Source organism: Dermacentor variabilis, chromosome 8 (assembly GCF_050947875.1).
Source record: "Dermacentor variabilis isolate Ectoservices chromosome 8, ASM5094787v1, whole genome shotgun sequence".
Taxonomy (NCBI): domain Eukaryota; kingdom Metazoa; phylum Arthropoda; class Arachnida; order Ixodida; family Ixodidae; genus Dermacentor; species Dermacentor variabilis.
In genome coordinates, this window is record NC_134575.1 from 6,647,697 (window position 1) to 6,667,795 (window position 20,099).

Consider the following 20,099-nt stretch of genomic DNA (forward strand, 5'->3'; position numbering starts at 1 on the left):
CACCACTGTTTGCTGCCGTCAGTGAGTAGCGCCCGACAGACGGTGGTACTGAGCCAAGACAGAGCAGCGGACTCGCCGCTGCAGCTGCCATTTGGTCAAGGGGCATAGACTATTCGAGCATTCCACGACATCACACGGAAGTTGAATTCTCTACTATTTACAGTTTGTGCGAGCTTCGAGAGTCAGCAAAACCAGCAGAGCGCTATGCGATATCTACTGAAACACAAAAGCGTGGGCGGCGCGAAGTCGAGCGGAAACGAAACCTTTGAACCACCCGCGTCGTTGTCAGGGTTATTTCAATGAGTTCTTTCTTCTAAAAGTAAAATACAACCGGACAATAGCATTTTGTTTCATCTTATAATATAATATAAGGATGTTTTCTTGCAACGAGGGGTTGAGTACCAGCGACAGAATTTAACTGAGGGGTGCTTTCGTCATCGGGCAAGTAATTCAATGTCCCAGGGGAGCCTCTAATCATGTCCTTAATTTACCTCAATTTCTCGATTATTAAGGCTCTGTTCGCGATATTGACGCCTTAGAGATTCTCGAGCACTAATCTATCACTTTAGCTTGACTTAATATTTGCCTTTAGTGTCCCTTTAAGCACACTATGTTGCGGCCAGCACTGCCACTCCTGGCCGCTTTGAGGTTGCAGCGATAAATGTCCATGCATGACGTCGCATAACATCACCCACCAGTACTTGATCACGTATGTTGCTTTGGTGTGCAAGTACAACGATTTGTTTTTGTTTTCCCTTGACCCCAGCCGCAGTTTTGGTGTTGAAAAGTTTGTGCAGCAGGGCAAAGTCAACCTTTGCAATGCATTTAAGCTCATAAACAAGATGTTCCACTACCCTGAGAGCAAGGGATGATGACCACAGTATGCCATAACTGTGGTCCCTGGGATTAGCATAGTGCAGACTACTTGTACATTACCATCACAGAGGCCATGCAGAACTGTTAGACTTGCAGTACATTCATGGAATGTTGCAAGTTGAAAGCCATTTGGTAGAGGCAAATGTTTGTGCGTTCATTACTGTTGCGATGTACTACCATGAGCACATCAGTCCAGAGGTCACAGCTGCCCCTACACTTGTTTTCGATTGTTTTCATTGTACATGCTGCATGTTTGCATTGCATGAGGAAGACAGGAATTCCTTGGTGCAATTTGGACATCACATATATATATGCATTGTGCTAATTCTCCAGCAGTAAAATTCCTGTTAATTCCTTGATAGTGTGTCTACACTGTTCTCTCCTGCTTGTTCAACCAGGATGCCTTGTCTGCACAGCTGAGCACCCTGCAAGAGGAACTCTCCAGCGAGCACAACAAGAACGCCTTGCTTCAGGAACAGCTCCGAGCAGAGGTGAAGCCTTGTGGCAGCTCACTTTCCTCTGGAATTTTACGCGCGATTCTTGACTGCCTCTGGTGCTCCACGGGGGCTGTGTGGTGCTGTTTTGTGAGCTGTCTGTGATCTTCTTATTACTGCACTCATTTTTAGTGCATTGATCTCAAGAGAAAAGTTGTGACATTTTGTTCAGTAAATGCTTTCACATTGTTTTGTGCCCATCAAGTTCTTTAAGTTCATGAAGCCTGAGCTAAATGAGACCATTATAACCTAGAATTTTCACTGAAAAACAAGCAGTTATGCATCTTTTCTTTTTAAATTCAGTATTTTATAAGGTGTGACATAACACCAGAAGAAAAGAAGCTCTCCAACATTGATACTGTGGCTTTGAGGAGAATAAATTTTTGTGGCAAGAAGGAAGGGAATGTTTAGCACAGGATTTGCATAGCTGTTGTTATAATTTTGCATGCTTGTTGTTGTGGTTAATTTGTCACAACTTGTGCAACACTTGTTGCCTTTCTGCCACTTTTACCTAATTTACATGACAGCTTGCACATGGCTCTCATAGTTCAAGTAATTCATAATAGAAAATGAAACATGAAGGGCTTGAAAGGGCTTAAAATGTTACATTGACTCCACCTGTCTGACATTAAACAACCAGTAACCTTTATTTGATTATATGCAAAAGAATCGTTAGGCATTTACATGAGTGAAAACTTATGTGCCTCTTTTCACTTATTTCTTGCTGTATTAGCAAAGGAAATAAAAACTGTAGTGCAGAACCCCAATAAGTAAATACTGAGGCATAAAAGTTCTCACTATTTAAAATTGATACATTTTTATGAGGGCAGTGCAGTGGCATTTCTTGAAGCTTACAGCCACTCACAATGTCCTTTTCCTTGTTTTTTTGTTTCCAGCGAGAGAAGAGGCTTGAAAATTCTAACACTCCATCACCTACAGCGTCACACTACAGTTCCGTCAGTGACACCTTCAACTGCAATCCAGTGAGTTGGATTCTTGCCCTCGCACTTAGCCTGTTTAAACATTACTGGTACGAGGTTTGTTTTGCACTTAGACTTACTTACTTGACCCAATTTGCAAGTAAAATACTGTTTATGTCACTGATAAATAAATAATTGTACATGTGACTGGTTCTGGCCTTGCTCTGTCTCGGATTGCAATAATGCAGAGCCAACTCGAGATTGAAGCCAATGGAAGCCTGCCCAAGCGACACATTTATGTGATTTGTCAGAGAAATCCGATGCTGGAAGCAGAAACATGTCAATGCTGCTTATGTCACAAACAAACTTGGCAAATGTACAAGGCTCTCACCAAAGATGCCGCAGCTGACACTGCGAGATGCCATACCAATAAATGAAGGTGGAGCGGCCATCTGAAAGGAAATTTGTTCAAGCACAGTTGTGCACCTAACATGAAGGTGGGAGCTTCTCTGAGCATGCGGAACAGGAGCACGGCACACTGAAGATACTACTATAATTGGAATGTGAAATGCACCCTGAGGGCACTGTGGAGCACTCTCTAGAGCAACTAGTCGAATTTAGCATAACTTTCAAACTCTATGTGACTTGAAATTACTAATTAGGCTCGTAAGCTTTTTAAAAAGGCACAAAAGAGAAAAATTATTTCATGCGTGTTTGTAAATGACCCTTCCACAATACCAAAAACACCTCTGCTACCGTGAGAAGAGGCATGGTTGGCTAGGAAAAACGCATGAAAGAAATAAGGGTGGCAGCAACGCCTTGAACTACCTGTACCAGCTTGCTGTGACATCATAGATTTCGATGGCATCTACTATGGCCTAGGTAGTTCATTCTTTAACGGTAAAAATTGACTAAATTGTGTTCTAAAAGAACCAAACTTTCAATATTCAATTCCATTCAATGCATTATTTACAGAAGTAGAACATAGAGAAATACCAAACTGGTTGGACCCATAGCCACAGGATAGTTGCGGGTCCAATGAAAAATAAATAACAATTACAAGTACAAAGCAAGTAAGATACATCACATGCATACACATATTTGTCGTACACCATTAAATTGCATGAGCATACAAAAGGAAATGCGAAATTGTGAAAAGCGTGTTATAGTATTAAACACGTCTGAGCAAACACATAAAACACTAGCTAAGAGGATTGTAGGCAAGTTCTTGCATTATTATGAAGGTTCAAAATATACATTATTGATCTCGACAAAATCGAAACACTAGTAAAATATGGCTAGGTTCATGAACTTTTACTGAGCCAACGTATCCCAAATACAAAAAAAATACTTGAAATTCATGAGCTTACACTGATGTACTGACGCTGGCATTCTGGCATGAAGTTTTTAAATATAGCTGTTCAACCTAAATTTTCTCCTCTGATAGTCAATGTATTATTGCAAAAACAAAGTAAACGGAGTTTTCACAGAATATTGTTGCATTCTAAACAGCTTTAGTGTTTCTCTTCAACCTCCCTTTTATCTTTCAAGACTAATGGTGTAATATAAACCGCGCAGCTGCCTGATGACTTGAGCATGGCAAACAGCACATTCAGTGTTGGACCAGCAAGTCGTCACACTTCCTTGTACGAGAGCCTCCGTGGCGTCGGTGGCAGCTCGCTCATCGAGTCACTCCAGGCACAGCTCAAGATGCGCGAAGGCGAAGTTGGTCATTTGCAGGTAGGAATGGTGGTACCACATGCACGCTGTAATCTGGGGGGGCAACGAACTGTACTCCAATTTTGATGCTTCTCAATTAACCCTTTTTAGGACGGCGTATATATTTTGCAAGGCTCAAAATTTTTTGTGTGCCTATGAGTAAATGAGGTGCTCATAAATGTTTACAAGAAATTTCACATCTCTGTACCAAGCAGTTTATTTCATAAAGGTGGGACGTATTTGTCTCACTGACACTAAATAGTTCTTCAAAAAGTGGGATGCATATGTCCCATTGATCCTCTAGGGTCTGAATACAAAATTATCTCTGATTCCTCATCAAACAAAACTCTGGATATATTTTGTATGGTATGAGTAAACGATAGGCTTAGAAGTAGTTTGCAATAATTTCACTTCTGTAAGATCAGCCGATTATTTTTAAAATGTGGGATGTATTTGTCCTGCTGACACTAAATATCTTTTTTCGAAAGGTGTAGGGTTCCAATAAAAAAATTACACATAACCACTTACCTCGTACAACGAATCGAAGTAGAACAAACAAATTGTGTGCTGCAGTACCCATGCATAAAATGTGCACACTTCTTGCCCATGCGTCGAGCACCAATGGCATCATCACCTTTCTGCACGTGCGTGTTTCTTCATGTTCATCAACAAGAGCGAGTTTTGTGGACTAGCTATCATCTAGAGATATAAAAATTGGTGCTTATTGTGAGCTAAACGTGTAAATCTAAATGCAGGAAAGAGGAATAACTTACCGGGCATCTTGAGAATTTTGTTCTTGCGAGCAAATGTGGGCCAAAATAAGGAAGCCTTCCAACAATTAAAAATTTTCTAGCTCTAGTGCGCTTGTTGCCCCTTAGTACCCAGTCTTCAAACTACTCTCACATTAAGTTCTGAAAGTTTTTGTTAGAAGACAGCCCCAAACTAATCAGATAAGTGCGTCCATTTGTAACTGAGGAGCGTTTTTGCGCACTTTACAAAGTGGGAGGTACATGTCTCATTGTCCTACAGAGGGTTAAACACTAAATGCAATGAACTTTTGAAGCCTAGTTCAGGTAATGTGAATATAAAGCAGCATCTATTCAAAACCGATGTGTCACAAGAAGTTCACAGAAATAGACGCTTCTGAAATCAAAATAGGAAAAATGCTGCCATTACCACTCACTGGATATGATGCAGAGCTAAGAACACACGAGAACCTGCACAGCTCCTCTGCAGGACCTCAGGGATTGGGTGGTGCCTGCAGCGTGTTGGGAGGGGAAATCTCAGAGGCCCTGGGCTGCAATTTGTGTCATATCCACTGACCACCAGTTGTATTAGTCGCATGCCTAGACGGTATGTAAAGGCTGTTAATAAGAAAGTTAGACAATTAATTGTCCAGCAGCTTTGTTTTAATACTAGTATATGCTGCTCATCTATACCCTATTTACCCAAAGTAGAATTTCACTACAGCTGGCCTTCGCCTTCCGCTTTCCACACTGGCCTGTATTGGTGGACTTGGGTAGACTTTCTAGTGGACACATTTTTAGTGACGTTCATGTTAACAATGCTTTGTTTTCTGTCATGTTAGTGCATTTATCAAATGCCGGTCTCATTTTACAGACAAGCTGGTTACAAGTGGTGGTGTTTGCATAATTTAGTTGACTGTGTGTCAGGCAGTCTGAGCAGGGCAGGGTTTCAGCGTGTATCTAGTACCTCACAAATAATTTCCAACAAAGCTATTCACTAAGCTTTGCAGAGAATTGTTATCAATATAATGCTCCCACTGCCACTCTCTTGTGGCTTTCCCCTTCTTTTATATTCAAACTGCACTTTAAGCTGTGCCATTTTCAGGCTGTAACATTAATTTAGATGTTGAAGCCTCAAAAGCTGTCAACATCGCCTTGAAAGAGACAAGTCCGCTTGTCGAAACGTTGGCTCCCGCTTTTACCTTTTTCTCGTTTTGCTCATCGTCCTGAATTTCCATCTTCCGCTTTCCCCATGTTTTCCCTGAAAAGCTATCGCCGTCACTTCTCAGTGCAGGTAACCACTGTGATTATTTACAACAACCAGTTTTAGACTTCTTTCTGCACATTCTTCCTTTTCAAATCAAGTGAAGTCACCTTCCTACACATGTATGGAAACACACGGCGTAAATTTTCTGTAAGGGTCAAATGCTCTGGAGGAGGATTGTGTGTGGGGGGGGGGGGGGTGTATGTGTTTGTGAGCAGCGCCGTTTATTTGGGCTCACTTCGGGAATGCTACCTGCTTGTCCCAATTCAATCATCTGACCATGGTTGTTCTTCCAGGCACAAATTGGCCAGTTGGAACGATGCAGGGAATCCTTGTCACGTGAGCTGACATTGCTGTCAGCCAAGCAAGAGCTTTGGGACCAGGAGCACGAGGAGCTGCGTGAACTCAGGGTTCGTTTTGAGGCAAGTGGAGATTTTCTGTACGTTTCACGTGCTCAGCCACTGCACACTGCAAGTTTAAGGCACACTAAAGAGAAAATAAAAAAACAAATATTTGAGCTAGATATTACTGAATTTTCCTATACAGTACCAAAAAAAGCCACTCTTATCGTCAGAGGAAGCTTGACAAGTGAGAAAACATGTAAAAAGATGTAAAAAGATGTAACAATGAGAGACAGGTGGCATTGCAACACTAGCTCGCTGTGACATCATAAATTTTAATGACATTTGTTCAAGCATGGTTCTTTTCTTATCGGTACAGAACAAAAGGTATATACAATGTTGTATTTTAGGTAATAGAGCCAAAGATTGAACTTGGCAAGTTTCAAGGCCATTTACTGAACCTCAAAGGCCCAAACATGGAAAAATACTTTAAGTTTCCGGCACAAAATTCAAATAATGGTACCTTGGCCTTCATTTTATCTTCCAGCAATCAAACTGAGATAGAGTTTTATAACGATACTACAGTGAAACCTCATTAAACCGTAATTGACTGGACCTTGGAAAAAGTATGTACAAAACAGTAGTGCTGCTTAACCAAAATAGCATGAGCTCAATCACTTACCTGTCAAAAGCTTAACTCCGAGAGAGTGCGATGAAAGGGGAAAACACATGCAGTATTTATTCACTTCGCGCAACAAAAGTGTTATTTTCGTTTGATGCCGCGGTGGCCTAGCAGTGGTGACAGCGTCCTCAACCTTATTGAAGCTGTGAGCCAGCTTTTCAGCCAGCTCCCTCTTCTCGGCAAACACTCGCATGGCAGATTCCTTATTGACATTGCATATTCTCCATGCATGGGGGCGTTAGCGCTGCAGAAGTCACGGGGCGCCTTATTCATTGCAGGGTGCTGTTTTTGTCACAACGATTGCATTCATGAGGCTGACGTAACGCGCACCTTCTGCCACTGTCGGGCCTGAATCGCCCATGCTGTTGCTTTCCGTGTCGTCCTCATCATCACTGTCACTAGGTGACACTTCGGCAACATCAGAGTCAACGATGACGAAAAGTTGAACCTCGTAGCCGACATCTCTTCGCGGTCACACCAGCGCTGCCGAGCAACTTCTTCGCATTCCAAATGCCACACACCGCAGTCAACAGTAAATCCCTGTCGCGTGCCAGCACTGACTTCATGTCACATTCAATACCAGGAACAATGTCTAATTTTCCTTCTATGCTGAGCACCCGGCGTCTTTTTTATCTGAGCTTCGGCATGACGCGAGTCCTTGCTTGCACGATGCCACGACACTCTCTGGCACGGCACTGAAATGATGTTGATGTTTATGTGACTTCACGCGCAAGCACACAGGGCACTTGGAGGCCGTTGTTCTAACCTCTGAGGCTTGTTGTTCTGCCTGGCTGCCTGATGGAGACGATGCACCGCCATGTTTGCGCGACGAAAAGTGGAAACACTACGTGTTAACCGATATGTACGCAATAAGCTGGTGCTGTTTATACAGATACAAAACGCATTATGTTCAATGGTTGCCGAGTCGAGGATTTGACTTTACCACTTTTAAAATGAAACTACTGTTTAAGCGGGTACGGTTTAACGAGGTTTTACTGTACATCAGTCTCAACAAATTCATTGTTTCTCTTTGGCGTCCCATTAAGCATAAATAGCCAAGGGGCTGTGCAGTGTGGTTGTATCTGTACAGTATTTGTGTAGCTCTAACATGGTAGTCATTTCAGTTAATTAAGGTTGGCAGCTGGCGGGTTGATACCTTGTGGTCAGAAAAAGAGCCAGTGCAGAAGATCACATGAGCACAGTAAAGAAATGTGATGACACGAACACTCACTGTTTTGCACTCTTAAATTCTCCTCAAGTTTTTCCTTTTCCATATGCCCATAGGCTTCACATGTTTGCGAGAGTCCTCTGGTTCCTTTTATTGTGACAGCAATGTATACAGACACTTTAGGCACGGTCGTGTCGCCGTCATTGGGCTGTCATGATTTCGATGGCGCATGTGCAGCCAGCACATGGAGGGCTATGACGTCTCCAGAGGTGCAAGAGATACACTGTGCGTTTGGCTGCAGAAAGAGCGAAGCCAATTGGATGCAGCATCGTGCCCCACTCAACTAGCTGGCATGAGCATTGGTCGCACAAACACTGGTGTTCCTGATGTGCATGTGTGTACGTACCTCTCCATGGCCACACTGGAAAACTAATGCTTCCATTTCAGCACATCTCTGACCCCACCGTGCTTTACACAATGGTCTGAGGGGAATGCACAGTAGGTTCCAAGCTTCAAAAATTGACTGTTCTTACAAACGACAACAGGCCGACATGTTTGTTACCACACTCCGTGACTCTTCCCCCACGCTGTCCACATGCTGTCCATCTGTGCACACCACACGCAACACACACTGCACCACCCACGTTTTCCTTGCTTTCTTGCCGCTGCACTCAGCCACCTGGTCCTTTCCCTGGCAACTACAGGTGACCGCGACCGTGCGGCCTTCGGGAACCGTGCCTTGCCTCACTTGGAGCTCTCGGTCTGCTTCATGCGGTTTTCCTTCACTCTCATCACGTGCACCATCGAGGTGCGGTGCCGGTGGCAGCACTCCTTTATTCCAGAGGTCTAGCAGCTGCCGGGGTATCGTTTCTGCTGTAAGGAACAGTTGCTTCGTGTGCTGCGTTGCATCAGCATGTCACCCCCTCTGTATTGTTAGAACGCTGTCTGGAGAGCTTCAGCACAATGCCAAACCTTGCTGTCGATGTCAGTGCTTCACCCTTCGGGTGACTCTGTTGGTTTTCTTTTTTTTAATGAACAAAATTTTCAAAAACACATGCAGTGTTGGTTCTGTCAACTTCTTTTCTGTTTGTCTTCTGCACTGGCTTTTTCTCTTCTTCTTTTCCTGCTGTGGTAACTCAGTAGCTCTAGCGCTTCGCTGCTGAGCACAATGTCTTAGGAATGCAAGGATACTCATACACACTACTAAGATTTTGGTGCACATTAAAGGAGCACAGAAAAGCAAAATTGGTCATTGCTCTGGCATCTCTCGCAGCATAGGGTTTCCTGAAAGATTTGTTAGATGGAACTCTTGTGCTGCAACCATTCAGTTATCATGGGAATTGTGGCCAGTATACATTGGTAGTAGTATACCTAATTTTTATCCTTGTGGGTTCAGACATTCTTTTAGTGTCACTACACCTCTTTTCCAAGCAATTATAGTTTTCTAAACATGGGAATGCAATGTCTCGGCATGCACAAACGAGGGATCTGCACAGATCCCAGCACATCAAGTTTTGTGTCTATTGACATTGGTCAGTGACCTGTTATAGTAATAGTGTTTCTCTTTGAAACTGAACTCCTCTACTCTGTTCTTTCTTGCATGTCTGGCTAGGGCAGATTATTACTCCTGCCAACATTTTTTTCCCTTGCTAAATGCCCAGTGCAGCTGGATGCACCTGTTTGGGTTTTATTTAGTTTTTTTTTTCCAAGGTGAGAGGCGCATCCTCACCGACAGCACTGTAGTTGAACTGTGACCTAAATCACTAAATCATGTCTCACTTGGTTATCTGTCTCGCCTGATGCATTAGCGGGAGTCTTGTGGTTTCTTTTCTACAGGTTTAATCCCCAGCCACACTAAGGTGGGGGCAGAATGCAAAAACACTCGTGTACCATGTTTCGGGTGCACATTAACAAAATCTGGGTCGTCAAAATTTACCCAGGGGTCCTCCACCATGGCGTCACTTATAACCCATTGGGCAGTCTTGAAGTTTGTTCTCCCCCAAGCCCCTTTGGGAGAAAAAGAATGAAGAAACTGAGACAAAAGGCCTTGCACCTCACTTTGATGTCAAACCTCATAGTTAAACATTTTCACGAATAACATGTGCACCTCTCTCCATCCGACTTTTTTTCCTTGCATCCCAGTTGCAATTTTACTAGGGCATTTAAATACAAATAGGGATTGTATTTCAAAGCACCCAGAGTGCCAGTGATTGAAGAATGTTCTCAAGTTCTGTAATAGCAGAATAAATAAAGTCACTGGAATCATTGTCTGCAGGATGTGAACCAGAAGTACAACACGCTGCTCCAGATGTATGGCGAGAAAGTCGAGGAAGCAGAAGAGCTGCGTCTCGACCTGGAAGACATCAAGTCCATGTACAAGGCTCAGGTATTTAGTTCATTTGATCTTATGCAAAAAGCACTATCAACATTAAAACAATGCCCACAGAGCAATGAAGTTGGAAAAATGCACGCAAAATAATCACTCAAGGCATGATGCAAATACAGCCTTTTTGGCATCATGGAATAGCTCCTAGGCTAATGAGTTAAATAAGTGGTGTTTGCAAACACATAAAATGAAAAACAAAGAATAAAAGGAATGTGTTTACAGAAAGCAGCACCCCGAACTGCACTTAGCAACAATGGCTATGCATTCTGAACCACTGTGCAGATAATTTAATACTGGAAGTGTTTGTCATTGTAAAGGCATTCAACTGCATTTAGTACCTTTACTGTGGCTTCTCGTGGCCTGTTAACGTTTATGACTGTTTTCTTCCAGTATTCATGCACTACATGATGTGTGCTTAGCATGCGAGCTTGGGATCATTTTGAATGTCGAACCCCGTGCATGGCCAGTGCTTCTGTGAGAATGCAATCCAGGCTTTCTAATTATATGAAGCCAACAGGCGATTAAAACCACGAAAAGCATAGGGAGTATTGACTGCTCTTTTTACTTAGTTGTTGAATTAGTTGTCCATGATAGTTGAATGGGCGATAAGTTTCATATTCCGAGTCAGCGACACAGCCAGAAATTTCGTTCGAGGCGAGGGGTTGGGGTGGGGGTTTACGTTGCAGCTCAGCCTCCTCCTTATAAAATTTGTTGAGGGATCAAATACATGAATAATAACTGCATTGCCATTGCCAAAGATGCTGCGAATGCATTCTTGAATGCTCCATGAGCATTTAGACATTTGTCCCATTGACTAATGAGTCGCGCGATGTCTCATAAAACTTCTTGGGTTGCTGCTTCAGAAAGTCTGTAACCGACTCTTTCACGTCATTGTCCGACACGAATGTGGTTCCCTTGTGCCAATTTTTTAATTTTTTTTTTTTTCAATTGCCCCAAGCCCCAAAATATGGAAGTCGCAAGGCAACAGTTCTGGGCTGCATGGCAGATGTTGCAGCCTTTCGCACTTGAACTTTGCCACTTTTGTAGGTTTTTGAAGATTTTAAACCATTCGCTTCCAAAGCAGGCAATCCGCCGGCCGCTTCCGCCATGGCCAAAGCCGATGGTTCGCCAGCGTCCGGACAAAGCATTTCTTTTAAAAGGCCCCAGTTGAAGGTGCTTCCCTCTACACTGTTGTTGGGTTGTTTCGTCTTTTTCACACCGGATGGACATAGTTGGACGCTATTTTTGAGCTTGGTTGTTTGAAAAAGAAAAATGAAATTGGCGGCTGCGCTTTCTTTGTCGAGTCGTTTGCTGCACCTGAAGCATGGGGTCACGGAAGAAGAAAGCTCTCGCGTGTGAGGAAATTCTCGAGCTGGTGTTTAAAGTGATGATGATCCAGAAGCTATCTCGGACCAAGCAAGTAGCGGTAATGGGAGTGACGGTGAGAACGGCGGTGATTGTGAAAGCAGTGTGTGTGTATCTCAGGGCACCCGTGTCTCCACCCCTCCACCTAAAAAGACAGTTCACATAATGTCACCAAACTGTCTTTTAGCGAAAGTCTTGGAGTCAAGCGAGTGATCAAGCTGAAAGTAGGTGAGAGTCCCAGTGCTTTGCGTTTGTTCAACACTCTCCTCGCAGACAATTTTCGGGACATGATTGCAAGGCACTCCAACACTTATTCAAGGGAGAAACAGTCTTCTAAGCAAGACCCCACATGGCATGAAACGACACCGAGGGAGATGAAAGGTTATTTCGCGCTGTGTGTATTAATGAGCCAGTCAAAAAAGAGCAGCATCCAGGCATGTTGATCACAAGAAAGTGTGATCATCACACCATATTTTGTGACAGTGATGCCCGGGCAATGTTTCTTGGCACTCTCCTGATATCTACATCTCTGTGACAACAACCTTACAGCAACTGATGACAGGCTGGGGAAGCTACGACCTGTACTGGACTATATCATCATGTCCCTAGGTAATGCCTACTCTCCAAAAGAAGGTCTTGCTGTGGACAAGAGCTTGATGAGATTTCTTGGTCGTCTCACATATGTTCAACCCCTCAAAACGAGCCTGTTTTGACGTGAAGTTTTATAAGCTGTGTAAATCAGCTAGTGGCTACTGCCTGAACTTCTATACAGGAAAAAGTGAGAAAACAACCGCTACCGTAGGAATGTTGTGTCGCGAGGTTGTCATCATCAACCTTGTCGGTGATCGTCTTGTGGACGGTCACACAGTCTACATGGACAATTAGTATTCTTAACCACTCCTCTTCCTTCACATAAACCAAGCGGGATCAAACGCTGTGGGTACTGTTAGGGTACACCAAAAGAACATGCCCAAGGAGCTGAAAAATGGCAACTGCAAGACCTTCTTCTCGCAAGGCATCATGGCCTTGACGTGGCAGGACAAGAAGCCTGTCAACATGCTCTTTACGTGTCACAACAAAGCCAGTGTGACTGACAACGGCAAGAAAAACCGCCAGAATGACCTGCTTGATTCGAAGCCTCAGGTTGTGCAGGACTACAACCATGGAATGGGAGGTTTGGATCGGGAAGGTCAACAGCTCGCTTCCTATTCTATTATACAAAGGTACACAAAAAGGATACAAGGTATTTTTTACATCCTGGACATTACTGTTTATAACAGCTACATCCTACCATCCAAGATTACAGGAAAGCGAGCAAGCCATACGGACTGGAAAGTTGACTTGGTGGAACAACTGATCGAAGAAACTGTGTTGCCTGGATACCAGCGACGAGGCAAATTGCCTGTTGGTGCCTCACCAATGCAGCTAGAGGCCTGTGAGTAGACTCGCTTCCCTTGCCAGATCCCACCGAATGCAATCAAGTAAAATCCATCCAGACAACATCAGGTCTGTAAAGCCGAGGGGAAGAAGAGTGAGAGCCGGTGGGAGTGCGAAAAAAGTGAAGTGACACTTCACACGCCCATCTGCTTCAAGACCTTCCACACTCGCAAGGTAATCAGAGTTCATTGCTTCCCGAAGACATTCCCAAACAGAATAAAGCACAAAGTGTTCACGTGGGAAGTAATAGCCGGAGTTATGGCGGTTTCGTTACGATGCCGTACACGGCAGTCTGTGGTGGCGAAAGTTGCATGGTACAGCTCGCGGAAACAGGCGTCGAAGCCGTGAAAGCGAATGGGTTAAAAATAGCCGATGGTAGAAAATGCAAAAGTAGTACTTGGCTCCATTGTAGCCATGCCTTCATAAGAATCTGTTGCATGAGAGCTTTGGGGCATCTAAAGTAAGTGTTAAACTCATACCACAAAGATGGAGGTAATCAAATGCATCATCTCGATCTCCTTTAGCCCCTCCTCACCCACGGTAACATTGGTGAAAAATTTGTGTCGTGCTTCAACTGGGCAAGGAGGGCCTCTTAAAGTGCTCACTGGGAAAAACATGGAAGCGTCAAAATACAGTTAAACCTCGATATAATGATATTCTCGATATAGTGAAGTATTTAACTTTTCATAACCTCTTGTCCATAGAACCCCATGTATTTAGAACCTCAGTACAACAAAGTGTGTTTGTATGCGATTTTAATATAACGAAATTTTGCTTCTGCCACAAAGGAATGCCGAGACAATAAACTGAAACTTCCACCGGCGCAGATGGTCAAGTGATCAAATTGCAAGCGGCTACTTGCAAACGCACCTCTCAAATTGCATGTGGCATGACAAGAGTGGAGCCGCATCATGTTTCGTATGAAGTCCTATCGCAGCCCATGCACTTTGTGCTTGAGGTGCGAGTGAAAGTGTGCGAGGGTGGGACAAGAAAGATGGTGGTTTCACGAGTGCTGCCTTCCCGTGTGAGACACGATAACACGATCCAGCGCGCCCGAGGGACCGGGTGGGTGGCGGGATGTAATTTGGCATATCGCGATTTCTGGCGCCTGTCTCCACCATGGCTGCGCATGGCTGTAAGTGCGGGCTGAACGCATACACAGCCGCACACCCTGCTTTAGAGGTAATCGACCGCCTGAGTGGGTGTGCTGAGGCAGCATGGCATCGTGTAACCTGTCTTCCTGCGCGTTTAGTATTGGAGGTTGCGTAATCTTGGGTTTTGGTTACTTGTTGGAGTGACAGGCAGACGAAGCATTCGCTCCCCGCTGCCTGCGCTTTTCATGATAGCGTCATCCCAGTGGGGACAACTCATATCAGCTGCGACGGCGGAGTGCACGTGAAAGCTTTGCTGGCTTCGCATAGTTCGTACCGCCAAGAAGAAATCGACCACGTACGTGGCACAAAACCGTATCATTTGTCGCTGACTGCCAAATTCTTCAAAATAAGTTGTTTTCTCATTCAAATTTGCTTTTTTCGATTGCCCGATAATTCTTGAAATTCTTTCGGCCCCTTTCCTTGTAAGAAAAATCTATCAGCGACTGTACTTATTTTCATAAAAGGTAAAATTTCAATCCAACGAAATATCATTATAACGAAGCAAATTGCCAATTTTACCTTCTTTGTTATATCGAGGTTTAACTGCATCAGGAACACTAAGTGAAGATCTGTTTTTAGGAAGTGCCAGGAAAAGCTTGATCATTTATACGTTCTGTTCATTTCAGATAAATGAGCTCATCAATGCCAAATAGTGAGCTCTTTTGGTCATCGCCAGTTGCCACCAGGGGCACCACCAGACACTCACCATCGCAGGCGAAGGCAGTCAGTGTCTTGACACATTGTTTCGTCCACACCGGAGTATTAAAGTTAGGAGAGCGGAAGCTAGGTGCAAGATCTGTACATAAACAAGATGTGCATACCAGTGTTGTGTTTGTATAGTGCTTTGAAAGGCACGGAGGGTAATCAAAGGAACTTCGCAAGTCTTGATTTTTTTTTAAATAAAACGTTTTACCTGCGGTTGTTACAGATAGTGTTCTTGTGCATGTTTCTTTATTTACAAACCATGGCAGTTTAGGATAACATCCAGTTGGCCACCATTCCATGTAGCAAAAAAAAACAATTTTATTTATTTGTACACTTATGACCAGATGGAGCTGTCCAATAGATGTTAATATAATTAATAAGTTAATTAATAAAGAGGTAACCAAAAGTGTGGCTAAATTAAATAACGAAATGTTGCTAAAATTGCTGTCACGAGTAGCTATGATACTATACGCAGTATTTCTGCATTCGTAAACCAAACCAGAAATTGAAGTATGCTATAAAGTTGAGATTTGTTGTATGTGCCAGTTTTGCCTTTCAGCGTGGCTTCATGAAAAGGTGCGCATTGCGTAGGATATTACGGACAAGGACAGTAGAAAGAAAGAACTGCTACACACACGTTGTTCTTGGCACAGAGTACGAAGCATGAAGCAAAGGAACAGGAAAAACACGGGGAAGCGGCAACTAGGACTAACTGTTTAGTAGCAGACCCAGATACGAAAATTTGCCAACTATTATGATACTCCCTAATGCAAAATTTGAGAGCAGCTCTATATGTGTTTTATATTGCAATATATCGAAGCAAAGAACTTGAGATAGACATGTAGCAGAGTCGGCGGTAATCGAAAATTTGATCTGCGGGTCAAACGTGTCCGCTGTTATACATGACTCATCGAAGGCTCCAGCGTAATTGCCGGTGCCGCCTGGCTTCCAGAAAGTGGTACACAATTCGCATTGCGCATACTATCAGATTACAAAACAATCGCAAGCCATGACAATAAAAACAAGCACGAGCGAGAGCAAACCAAGCAAACCAAACAAGGCCATGCAAGCAGACGATAGTACGATATGGGTGGTACAGCTTGGATCAGTTGCGAGTAAGCATTGATCGGTTGGACGTGTTGGCGTGACACCAGTTTGCCATGCACACATCACTTAACTCTTTCTCTACCATGGCGAAAATGGGTACTTTTTGTAGGTTATGTCAGATTTTTTTTTTCTGAAGGAACTACTGCACTAAATATTTTATGTAATACATAAAAAAAAGCAGAATGAATGCACTTTTCACACATAAAAGTTTTATTAAGGAGATGTATGTAATAAAAAAGATAAATTGCCAGAATTGATTTTGGGATAAAATTGAACAAAGTTTGTAAAGACACGCTTGTATATACTAAGAAAAATTAGGAGATATACAAAATGTTACCATCTAATAGGCACTATCTCCAAAAAAATCATAATTTTTTATTGCACAGGTATTCCACTACAAAAATTTAACTGCAAGCACTAGGGCAGGGCGTGCCGCGCTGCGGCCGCGGATGTTCCGGGCTGGTTTACGTCGTCGTTGCTCTCAGAGCCGAAGTCCGACACATAGGCAGCATCCCGAGAGTCGCTGCTGCTTGATCCATCTATAAAATCAGCCGCAGACCCACGGGAATCGCGACGTCTGCGATCTTTCAAAGCGCGCGCTTCGCTCCCGGGGGCGGCCATCTTTGCTTTCTACTTTGACGATCGCGGAACTGCGAAGTGCATACAAAAATTACCGCCTGGCTTGAAAAAAATCTAACTGCTTGGAAAACAAGAATGTAGTTCTGCTCCTTCACTTCCAATGACGCAGTACGTCTGTGAGCAGTGCGTAAGGTCTCTAAAGCGGCGTTTCAAACAATCGATAGCGGGCAGCCATTCTTGCTTTCTACTTTGATGATCGTGAAACATTGAAGCGCGTTAAAAAATCACCGCCTGGTCAGGAAAAAGCTAACTGCTTTGAAAACGAAAATGTAGTTCTCCTCCTTGACGTACTCGAAAGTGGCGTTTCAAACTACCGTTAGTGGGCTATGTCCCATGGGCGTGGTACGGAAAGAGCTAAGGAACTGCCAGCTCTCATTGGTCTCGATCCACCGTTCGCGGCTCGCGCCTTTCATATCCCACTCCGCGTTCGCTCAGTTCTGCCGCCGCCGCTCACCACCGGAATGGGCGCCTAAGAGTTGCACTCTAAAACGAAGAAGATTTTCACCTATGTGCTGTACAGAGAATGCATGACATAGAAACACGCCAGGAAAGCTTCCTATTAAAGAAAAGCACATTTCAGAAGAAAACAATGTGATAGATGTGTCACTAATGCAAACCTATACTTTGTTTCACTAGTTCCGTGCAGCAGAGCCAAGCTTATACGACCTGCATACGCAGATTCTTGTGCAGCGAGATGTAGTGCCAGTGTTCGGAACCTGTTGCTTGTCTCAATGGCCTTAACGAGTGGTCCTCTCGGAAGATTTTTACTTGAAGGCTTCTCTCCATGTTGCAGCTGGGATTTCTTACGCGATTTTACATTTATTAACAGTCTATGATACTGAAAATAGAGGTCTCGCTTGTTCAAGTGAAAACTTGAAAATCACAAAAGAATTCAATGCAGCTCTGCCATGGAGACATTAATTTTCGCTTATAAAGTACAAATAATTGATTTGACATTGCCACAATTTTTGTTTGTAGTCGGCAGAGCCACAGTACCGCAGAGACTCCTTGGTAGTAATTTTGTTTTTGTTTTTTATGAACTGCCAGTTTACCCAAGGACAAGTTATTTTGAAATGTGGAGATTTGTGACCATTATTGCATATGACAAGGTGAGTACTGTGCATGCATCTAGATATGTAATGTTGAATTCCAATGGCAGATCCAGATCGTTTTTCTGCTCTGTATGGAGCAATCCTATTCCAATGGCAGAATGGGAGAGTGAGCTGTGTGTTCCAATGGCAGATTGGGACCAGCCGCTGATCCCGGATTGCTCCGTGGAGCAAAAATATTTGCTCCGCCGAAATCGGCAGATTTGACCGGAAGTTTTCGTGACGTATTTCCTTCACCCGCCTCTGCTTCCTGTCACGGTCGCCTGTTTCCGGTCGCGGGCAGCTATGGTACAGTGGCTGGAATAGGGAAGTGTGATGAACGCGCCGGCTCGCGCGTGGCGCTTTGGAAGGAAACTTCCAGGGGGCGCTGCCACACGCATACAAAACTGTTTGCGTTGAATGGGAAGGGAGGAGGAGCGCGGAGAAAGTTCATATCAACAAGGGACTGAGGCAGGGGTGCCCTTTATCTCCGCTGCTGTTTATGATGTACATGGTGAGGATGGAGAGGGCGCTAGAAGGAAGTAATATCGGGTTTAATCTATCATACAAACAGGCAGGTACAGTAATAGAGCAGCAACTCCCAGGTTTATTTTATGCGGACGACATTGTGTTGCTCGCAAACAAGCAAAGTGATTTGCAACGTCTGGCTAATATCTGTGGACAGGAAGCCAACAATGTAGGTTTGAAATTTAGTGTTAGAAAATCAGGTGTTATTGTATTCAATGATAACAGTGAACAGACAGTGGAGATACAGGGCCAAGAAATACCTCGGGTAACAGAATATAAATACCTTGGTATATGGATAAACGAAGGCAACGGATATATGGAAACACAGGAAAAAACCATAACAGTCAAGGGGAAGAGAAATGCAGCCATAATGAAGCACAGAGCGCTATGGGGATACAATAGGTACGAGGTCCTCCGAGGTATGTGGAAAGGGGTAATGGTTCCAGGACTTACTTTTGGAAATGCGGTTGTTTGCTTTAAATCAGGGGTACAATCAGGACTCGACGGGAACCAAAGGTCAGTGGGTCGCCTCGCATTGGGCGCTCACGGGAAGACTACAAATGAAGCTGTGCAAGGGGATATGGGCTGGACTAGTTTTGAAGTGAGGGAAGCTCGCAGTAAAATTGAGTATGAAGAACGGCTGAGGAATATGGAGGAAAGTAAATGGGCTGGGAGAGTGTTCAGGTATCTGTACAGGCAAAACATTGATTCACAGTGGAGGAAAAGAACTAGGAAGCTTACCAGCAAGTATGCGGCCTGTGGGGTGGGCAACACAGCAACAAAGGTCAAGCGGAAAGTCAGAGAGGCTGAATTAATCTCATGGGTGGCGGCAATGGAAAAGAAACCTGCCATGAGTAACTACTTAAGGGGAAAAAACGAAATTAGGAAAGAAACCATTTATGATAACTCAAAGGGAAGCTCATTACTTTTCGAAGCGAGATCGGGATGCCTTAGAACACGCACCTATAAAGCGAGATATAAGAAGGAAGAAGAAGCATGTGCTTGCTGCGGTAAAGCTAGGGAAACGACGGAGCATATTTTATTAGAATGTGAAGACGTCTATCCAGCGGTCGATTTAGGCACCACTGGCCTCCTTGAAGCCCTTGGGTTCAGCGGGAGCAGTGGTAAAGCAAACAGGTCCGCAATAGACATCAGTAAGAGGCGATTGGAGGATTGGTGGAAGAAAAGTAGGGAAACGACAAAAGACGGAGACGTACAAAAGCACAGTTCGCAATAGGGTATCAGAAAATTTGGACGTGGTAGTTCATAGTGTCTTTTTTTTTTTGTTTCTCATTGATTAACCAAGGTAGTATATTAGGCAACATAGTAGCAAGAGTTTGGTGGCGCAAGCCACCGCCCCGTTCCAAAGGGGACGCTCATAACATCCATCCATCCATCCATCCGTCGGCAGCGACGGCGGCTAGCAGCCGCAGTGCAGGGGCCCTGCGCGGTATGCGATCATCCGCGCGCTGTCAGGAAG

At 44.0% G+C, this 20,099-nt stretch overlaps 1 protein-coding gene across 1 annotated transcript in view; it reads left to right on the top strand.

The window, feature by feature from the left end:
- The window catches only part of LOC142589553 (TATA element modulatory factor-like), a 47,332-nt gene extending 31,853 nt beyond the window's left edge, over positions 1-15,479 (top strand). The window contains exons 20-25 of the mRNA XM_075701005.1: positions 1,275-1,367; positions 2,267-2,353; positions 3,869-4,030; positions 6,316-6,441; positions 10,486-10,596; positions 15,179-15,479. Of these exons, the coding sequence (XP_075557120.1) occupies positions 1,275-1,367; positions 2,267-2,353; positions 3,869-4,030; positions 6,316-6,441; positions 10,486-10,596; positions 15,179-15,205 (606 nt within the window). The 3' untranslated portion in view covers positions 15,206-15,479. The remainder of the gene's footprint in view (positions 1-1,274; positions 1,368-2,266; positions 2,354-3,868; positions 4,031-6,315; positions 6,442-10,485; positions 10,597-15,178) is intronic.
- The last annotated feature ends 4,620 nt before the right edge of the window (positions 15,480-20,099 follow it).